Below are 9,163 nucleotides of genomic sequence, written 5' to 3' on the forward strand. Positions count from 1 at the left end.
CAACATTTTGGTAAACAACGGATGCTCTAATAATTTCGTCAGCACTCAGATAGTTCAACAGCTTGGCTTACCAACTCAGAAGACATCTCAGTTATATGATGTGGAATTAGCAAATGGATCAATTTTAACTTGTGATGAGACAATTCGTGTCATGAGGACGTGGCAAATGCTAACTTGAGTTGTTGGTTTCTTTCCGATGATTTTTGTTTAATTTTTGGGACCCTCTTTTTGAAGTTGCAAATGACCGGACATTGCGTGGCCAATGTGAAATGGCCGACGGCCCAGAGTTTCACCCACAGTCCGGAAGGGCAAGTCACCGCGAGTTGATCGGACTAATCAGCACTGGAATCCGAGCAGTAAAAGGGTGTCTAGGCTTAGTTCAAAGTCATTTGGGCCCCTCGCGACACTTCTAAGGTGGTGGGTACTAGGGAATTAACTCAAAAAGAGGCAAACTGGACACATGGCGGCTCCAGATGCATCTGCCAAATTTGCATGAAGAGGGGGCGCTCAAATTGAGAGAGGGGGCTGATTTGACTTGCAGTGTGTGCTACAATGTGTGCTACAGCTTTAATGGAAAGCTTGCCTTCTTTCTTGCTCTATGTAGCGCGACGATTTCTCTACCGCATCTCTCTCTCCCCTTTTCACATATGGTAATGCCCCACTAGTTGGGCTTCTTAGATGACCATGTACAGTTCTGGGGGTTTATGCGTGTTTGCCAAGGCAAGAGCCTTCTATACAGGAATCGGATTAGGTAATTGCTAATCCCCTTCAAGTACGCACAGTTCCATCGCGAAGGAATGCGAAAACGGAGAGTTTTCCCGCGTGCGGGAGCATTTGAGACACGCGTAGGCGTGCTCGTTCCGCCCGAAACGGTCCAAAACAAAGAATTACAGCCTGCTGTGTTTTTCTGCAGGTTTAGGGTTTTGCACCTAAACTGCAAGGAATTGCCAGGGGAGCCTCGGAAAGGCCTTGGGATGCGTGTAGAGGGCAGTAGGCACCAAACAGTCGCAAGACAGAAAATTACAGCATGCTGAAATTGACCTACAGCTTAGTGGAAAGCTTCCATACCGCAAGGGAAAGTGTCTTTGACGTGTACTTTTGACCTATAGGGATATTTGCACCGTTATGTTGGCGAAATTGGGTCAAAAACCTGCAAATACAGCCATGGACAGGTTTGGACAGCTTGGTGAGGGCTAGGTGCAAGGGTTCGGATTGTTTATTTGCCAGGGGAGCTTCGGGAAAGCATTGGGTGCTTTTATAGGACAATTTAGAGAGATTTCTGGCGAGGAATCTCGTTTAATTCAAGGGGCAAGTGACCCTACAGGTGCGCGAGCTCAAGACCCACCCAGAAAAGTGATCGGCACACAGATCGGAGCGCAAAAACAGAGAATTCAGCGAGCTGCAATTTCTCGCCAGGTTTTGCAAAGAGCTCTAAAGTGCGTGGAAAGTCAATGTTTGCTTGGGATTTTGTCCGTGGAGACTTCTACTGTGGTTATGTTGCCGAAATCGAGTTCGAGTAGAGGAATTTTAGCCCGATAAAAGTGGGACATCTTGTGGAAGTTTATAGGCTTTTCTCTAATAAGAATAAAGAAATACCGAAAGGGGCGCCAATCTTTGGGGCCAACAAGGTGTCGTTGTCTGCTTGGTAGCGCTCTAGCTGCCAGGCTGTGGTTTGTCTTGAAGTGTTGAATTCCAGTCACAAGCTTATTCGTGAAGTTCCTTTGTGTCCTAAAGTTTAAAGTAAAGAATTTCGGGTGAAAGCCAAAGCCTACTGCCCTACGGGCCGGTTTCAGTTCGACATTTGCAGTTCGGTATTCAAAACTATGCAGATCAACTGGATTTTGAAGTCATGCCTCTATCTTATTATGACACGATTCTTGGTCAGCATTGGTTATTTCAATATGATCCAGCAATTAGCTTTCGAGGACATACTATCAGTTTGTTCAAAGATGGACGTGAGCTGATTTTACATGGGCTTTATTATGCGGAACGAGTGATTCAAGCATCACGTGTACAAGTTAAACGACATGATACAGTGGATTATGAAGCAAATATGATTTCCGATGCAGATGCAGAAATTATTATTGATGAAGAAGTTTTTCCAAGTGATACTTCGTTACCAGACAAAGATAAGGATATGGTTGCAGATTCCGAGTCTGAATGCGATTATGCTTTCTTTGATTCTTTGCTGAATGATGATATGCCAATTGCAAGTCATGAAGAGGAAATTTTTGAAGATGATTCTGAAGAATTTTGGGATTCATTATTGGAAGATGGACAATCTCAAGCCAAAATCCTCTCCAGTGATTCGTAAAGATGAAGTTACCCCATCAGAAGAGTGTCTAGGGAAGATTTCCTCTTCACCAAATATTTTGCAGTTATTGGAATATCTTAAACCAAAAATCTTACATCGCATGAAGATTTTTGAAGATCAATCTCTCTTGTTGCAGTCAACTTGATTAAGCTAGATTCTTCTCAAAAGTATTTGAACAATGCAATGACATGGGATTTAGATCAATCTCTCTTGTTGTAGTCAACTTGATTAAGCTAGATTCTTCTCAAAAGTATTTGAACAATGCAATGACATGGGATTTAGCAATCAAAGAAAAAAGGTTTTGCAAGAAGAAAAAGTTCAAGACAAAGGTTCCAGATAACTCAAAGATTGAAGATTTTTGAAGATTCAATGCTTTTCCAGAGTTCTATCAACATTAGAAGTCATTTCTTTAGCCGAGGCTCTCATTTTAAAAGGGAGGGAATGTCACGATTGTGACTATGTTGCAGTATTACATCTATTCCTAGTTGCAGATACGCAAAGTGCCATGCCAAGGAAAACCCCTACGCTTGGATGGTCATGACCCTTCGCTCAAGAGACATGCCTCTTCACCAAAAGCCACGCTCCTTTGACGACTAGTCACACCCCTTCGCTCTACAGATGCAACTCTTCGCCCAATGGTTGTAGCTCTTCGCCGAAAGGATGTCTTTACGTCTAAAGTCATGTCTCTTCACCATGAGACATGCCTTTTCACTAGTGACTCTTCAATTTCTATAAAAGGAACCCTTTGTACTCAGTTTTCATTCATTCAATCAAGCACAGTCTCTCGAGTCTCTTGTCAGAGTTATCTTTCTAGTTCTAGTCTTGTGCAGAGTATAATTAACACATATGAAGTAATATACGGTTCTTCACAAATTTGCTGATCACTGGACCAAATGAGACACATTGTTGAATTTAAGGTTGATTGAATGCTACTTTCAAGATGAAAGATTTGGGGTTGTTGCATCATTACTTGGGCATACAATTTAAAAAGTATGATGGTGGTATTGCCTTGTGTCAATTCCTATGTAAGTTTGGACTTGAGGACTGCAAGTCTATTGCTACTCCCATGGAAACAGTTTGAAGTTGAGTCTTCATGATGCTGGTGATCCTATCAATGTCACTCTTTACCAAACTACTGCTAGATGCCTTATTTATGTATGCAATACGAGGCCGGATATTTCAGTTTGTAGTCTCACAGGTCAGCAGAGTCATGCATAGCCTAGGTTCTAAGCATTGGCAAGTTGTTAAGAGGTTTTTTCGCTACTTAAGTGGCGCTTTGCATCTTAGGTTGTTTTATCCCTAGGGGGGTTGAGTGTGTGTGGCTCAGATGCCTTATGGCTGATTTGGGTGTTGGACAGGACACTGCCAACATCATCTACATTGACAGACAGAGCGCATTGGTAGTTGCGAGGAACCCAGTTTTTTATGCTTGCACACATTGAGGTGCATTCTCACTATGTCATGGAGAGACTCTCAGCCGGAGAGTTCAGCTTGGCTTATGTGCCAACATAGGACAACCTTGCAGATCTGTTCACAAAGGCATTGCATCGGGAGAAGTTCGAAACTGTCCGCAAAGCTTTGGGCTTACTCCCCTTTGTGGATTGATCATGCACTCAGGGCATGGCACTAACCTATACATTACATGCCAGCTCTTGTTCACTGCATCATCCTAGGGGGGATTTGTTCCCATATACATGTGGTAGTGATTTGTGTGAACACACTTAGGACCGCCGAGGCATTTTTTCCCTCACTAGGAGGCTTTTTCCCTGTGCATTGTATATACGTCCATCACTCTAGGGCTAACTTATCTTTCCATTGTGCACTAAGCAATACTACTCTCTATTGTGTGCCTTGAGATTCTTGATCTTCTCCAAGCTGTGTGTGTTTCCTTGCAACCCTACTTTCTGACACTCAGAGCCATTATTGAGGAGGGCAGGTCACATGGCAGATGGATCTATTGTAGCTTTGCGGATTTCCGCAAAGCATTTGACACAGTGCCCATAGCTAGATTGATGTGCTGATTGTAGGAGATGAGAGTACCCACAAAGTTGATTTGGGGGATCATGGCACTATACATGTCAGTAGTGGGGCATGTACGCAGTCCAGAGGGGTTATCTACTTTGGTTCATTCCACTATCAGGGTGAGTAGGGCTGCCCACTATCTCCTACACTATTTGGTATGTATGTGGATGAGGTTTCTGACTACATTGAGAGAGATGGTGATAGGGGAACACAGTTGGTAGGGACATGGATTCCACTATTGTTATGCTGATGATATTGTGCTGATCTCCAACTCCTTGGAGGGGATGGAGTGTCACCTGGATGCTTTGTATAGGTTTGCCCACGACACTGGTTTGTCTATCAACCTTGGTAAAACCAAAGGTAATGGTGTTTAACACCACCCCACAGTGGATCAAGAGATGAAACACCCACATTTACTTACGGTCATGAGACAGTGGAGTATTTACACCTACCTTGGGGTGGTCTTTAGTGGGCCTGTGTTTTCATTGAGGAGAGAAGCAGAGACTAGACTAACGAGATCCTATGCAGCATTGGGAGGATCGGAGAAGATGTGTTTTCAGGTTCAGTTTTAGGAACCTTGGACAAACTGTGGTTTTTCAGTAATGCTTTACAGAGTTCAGATATGGGGGCCCTCATTGGATCATTATGGGAGATCTGTTAGCGCTGATGGATGGAGAGGCATGGAGAGGGCTTTGGTCTCAATGATCTCGCGCATGATTAGAGTCAAGGCTTCAGTACCACATGAGATTATTCGAGCAGAGCTAGCAGCCCCTCCCTTGGTGGTCGAGGCGCTTACCAAGTCAGTCTCCTTTATATATAGGGTCTATGGGACCTCCTTAGAGATAGATATGCCCAGCTAGCTCTTGAGTCCTCCCGACAGGTAGCTCTGCAGGGGGGTACAGTAGGCTGTATGGGAAGATGACATCATGGTTTCAGTTACATGGATTCAGCATGGACAGATTGCCCCCCTTCCAGTACACCCTCTGTGACCCTTACAGAGACTCAAATCACCAGGCTCGTCTATTAGGACTTGATTCAACTAGATACCAGGAGGACATGGATACAGCCGACGAAGGACTTGGACACAAAGATGGCTTTCTATAGAGCATATTCTCCAGATCACAGAGGTTGGTTTTGTGACCAGACCCAGATACATGGACACCCACTTATCTCATGGGAAACGATAGGCTATTGGCCAGATACGCACATCTTCACACCAGCTTCGGGTCGAGATTGGCAGATATAGAGGAGTACCAGCAAAGGCCAAAATATGTCCCTTATGCCATATGGAGCCTGAGACAGAGCTGCACTACATATGCCACTGCCTGGTGTACTATGAGATATGAGGCCGCTTTCACTGCTTGTTCAGAGAGGGGTTTGGATCACTCTCCAGAGTCATGAGGTATGAGGACAAGAGATGTCTTGGACTGTTTCTATTCAAGCTGTGCAGACACAAAGAGAGCCTGTTGAGGAGAGAGTAAGCCGACTAGTCTCAAAGATGGGTCACCGATTTCTTTCTACCCGACGTTGGGCACCCAAAGGGGCAGCTATCACACCAGAGCTGACATTCTTGCCACACTAGCGGCACATTGATTGACCAGCAACCGAGCTAGGGAGATCCAGACGCCCACAATTGCAGAGGACTTCACAGCGTCGCCGGAGGCTACATCGGAGGATTCAGATCATTCTAGCCCGATATGCACTGTGCCCAATAATGAAATGATATACTAATGTCTTCAAAAGGCCAAAATGACCTAAGAGACCAATGTGTTACAAACTGGTGAATCTGATACCATGTCTGGGTATACAAAAAATGAGATACGAAAATGAATTTTGAAGTGCTACTAGCTGGAGCTGTGTGGGGTATGTGTGAGAGGGGGGGGGGGGGGAGGAGAGGGAGGGAGCTTGTATTTTGTAAGAAATGAACTTTGCACTGGGCTACATGTATACAGGCAAAAGATGCGACCAAGGCAGCTCTTAATGATGGGAAGAAATTGCTGGCAAGTCTCTTTTCTGACACAAATAACCAAGCTGAGTGTCCACTTTACTATGCTGTTTCTGTAATTGTTTTAGCTTGGCCAGGAGGTTGAATTTCCAACAGCAGGCCTCAAATCTGTTTCAGGTAGAATCAATGCCTGATCTTAAATACCTGTACTTATGATGGAACAATGGAGGCACTGTAAGCTATCGATGGTTTTCACTTTGTTTTTGGAGGCTAGAGTTGTATGCATTTTTGGGCTTGTCCATTTCTTTCTGCCTGGAAACTTGATCATGTGTTGAAATGTCGTTTTGGTTCGAATAACTTTAAAGATTCATATTTTTTTGTTCTGTCTCAAATTGCTGGACTGACAAAAACCCCTACAGGTGATGCTGAGGGAGGAATTGAGATGACTAGCAGTATGATGTTAATTCGAGACTTCTGTTTAAATTTTTTAGCAAGCGAGCAGTATGCTCGCACTCGAATTGTGAGTGTTCAGTCAACTTCTTGAACACATGAGCAAAACCCAGCGTAATCATTATGAAGAAATGAACTGGGTTTAAGGACAAAGGAATTTTGGTTTGGAACTTGATACAGCTATCGCTCTTTTGAATGCCTTTAGTTCTTTCCCGATGTCAATGAGGTTGCAGCAGCGAAAGCAGGCATTTTTGAAGGAACCTACTTCAAGTTGGATTACCTTACCAAGCCTTCGGGGCTTGAAGATATTGGTTTCACAAAAAAAGTGAGAGTGGTGGATCATCTAAAGCCAACTGATGAGATTATTGTTGTAGCTTATCCCTATTTCAATGTCAATGGTAAAGGAATTTCTTTTTATGCATTGCTTGCTTCAGTTCTTTTGCAAACATGCTTAACCAGTACAACTTGCAGAAATGCTAGCAGTGGAGGAACTTTACACACAAGGCACAGCAGAATCCAAGGTACCAATACTCGTTTTCAATGGGGAGCTTGACAGGATAAGAAGTGGTTGTATCCTTCAAAATAGCTCCGGAAACAAGAATATTTCAAGTTATTCAAATGTGGAACTACAATGGTTAACAAAAAAACTCACTAAAAGAGATGATATTGAGTTTCTATGTATGAACGAAATGTGTTTAATGAAAGGGAGGACATAGCAATCAATGTTTTTTTTTGCTCATTAATCATCTTGTGCTTGGTTCAATTTTTCCTTTTCGATTCATATCTGAACATTCATTGTTACTCTTATTTTCTTATGATCACCTGCACAGTGCAATTTGGGAAATTTTCAAACTTACTTTACTTTCAATGAAATTGGCAGAACATACATGAACCTTAGGCTTTAAGAAATCACTGGTCATGATTGAAACAGAAGTTCCATTTTCAATGTTTCTATGTTGGACAAGGGGAGGATTTTCATTTGGAGGTGTCGAGGGAAAATAAGCTGTCCTATGAAGGTACAAAATTAGTTTGATGGAAAATAGATCAATACATCAAGGACCCTATAGGTGACTTTTATTATGCTTATTTGGAATATTATCTTATGTTCTCTTTGACATACATCTAGATTATCCCCCATTCTTCTATCCTAAACTGGCAGCTTTGGCAAAAAGCTTTCTTCCGAAGTTTGAGACCGTGTACTACATTCACAATTTCAAAGGGAATCACGGTGGTACTTTGTTCAGGTAAAAAACATCTTCTAATTTCACAAGTTAACTTGAATAGAGTATTTGACAAGCATGCATTGAAGCTGGATTGCAAAGCTCATTAGTTCTCATCGACATCGACTCTTTTTAAGTAAAGAACGGTCTTCTAATCTTGCGAGAGAGAGAGAGAGAGAGAGAGAGAGAGAGAGAGAGAGAGGGAGAGGAGAATTTTTTACGTCCTGGAAAACTATCCCAAGAGAGAGAGAGCACCTTGCTGCCAAACTGCCAAATTACAGCATTTAAAGCTTGTCTGCCAAATTTCCTACACATGCAGCGCTAGTCTACAAGTCTCTTGCCTGCGTTCCCATACCAATGTGGAGTGTAAAATCCTCTTGACACTTTTGCACATAAAAGAGTAATCATTTCATGAATGTGAAGTTAACAGCAGTCAAGAAGGGCATAATAAGTTTTATGTTTATGCGCAGAGCTTATCCTGGTCCATGGCAGGTACTTCGAAGAATGAACGATGGCCTTGTTTGTGTTCATGAACAGGAGACAATGCCAACCCTAAAAGAGGTGGCACTAAACATTTTGATGCGGGTGTGACACAGGGTTTGCCATCACTTGATGTAAGTTCAAGTGGATGAGTCTCTTGATCCCATGAGCCAATGTGTAATTTTAATCTGTGATTGACTGAGGTTTTCAATTTCATCTGAAGAGCTCTGAAGAGCTTTGTCCTTACCTGGTTGAACTGGTTCACAGCACAAGGTACAAAGTTTCATGTAAGATCTCAAAAGCTCTTATCAAGGAAAATACCAACTAGGGCGTGTGCCGTGAGCCGGAAACATCACTTGTAACCTGAGCCGGTACTGCGGTTACAATTTCCTGCTATAAAGAAGGGCTTCATGTAATTTGGGGTTCCTGATGTATTGAACTCATTTGTAGCCAGTACACAATCTTATACCGCTCTATTATTGATGGAAAAAATGTTTGTGATGTCGAAATCTGATCCACATGTCATTTGTCAGTACTAGAACAGGTGTGGATGAGCCAGAGAGATTGTTTGTTATGCAGCATTATGTCTGCAAATGTATCTACATGCGGTGATAATATAGCTATGCGGGGCTTGAGCATAATTTGAAAATGTCGTCATTGTTGCTTTAGCAGAGTAGTCTGCATTAGGAAATGACAGGTCTCTGGAGTTCCTTAACAAGGAAAAAGAAGAGG

At 42.8% G+C, this 9,163-nt stretch overlaps 1 protein-coding gene across 5 annotated transcripts in view; it reads left to right on the forward strand.

Annotated features, from left to right (window-relative positions):
• The window catches only part of LOC147465323 (LOW PSII ACCUMULATION protein (DUF1995)), a 57,551-nt gene extending 48,611 nt beyond the window's left edge, over nt 1–8,940 (forward strand). The window contains exons 3-10 of one of the 5 annotated variants that reach the window (XR_015189074.1): nt 6,289–6,336; nt 6,410–6,458; nt 6,701–6,801; nt 6,937–7,129; nt 7,203–7,301; nt 7,858–7,975; nt 8,444–8,565; nt 8,699–8,940. Coding sequence is in view for 4 of the 5 variants with exons in the window: in XM_086519378.1 (XP_086375504.1) it covers nt 6,289–6,336; nt 6,410–6,458; nt 6,701–6,801; nt 6,937–7,129; nt 7,203–7,301; nt 7,858–7,975; nt 8,422–8,542 (729 nt within the window). In the remaining variant the exon portion in view is untranslated. Of the gene's footprint in view, nt 1–6,288; nt 6,337–6,409; nt 6,459–6,700; nt 6,802–6,936; nt 7,130–7,202; nt 7,302–7,857; nt 7,976–8,421 lie in introns of all 5 variants that reach the window. The other 4 variants (XM_086519378.1, XM_086519377.1, XM_086519380.1 and 1 more) reach the window with 4 other exon arrangements.
• The last annotated feature ends 223 nt before the right edge of the window (nt 8,941–9,163 follow it).

The sequence above is a fragment of the Adiantum capillus-veneris genome, chromosome 1 (assembly GCF_014529385.1).
Source record: "Adiantum capillus-veneris isolate H3 chromosome 1, ASM1452938v2, whole genome shotgun sequence".
Lineage (NCBI taxonomy): Eukaryota > Viridiplantae > Streptophyta > Polypodiopsida > Polypodiales > Pteridaceae > Adiantum > Adiantum capillus-veneris.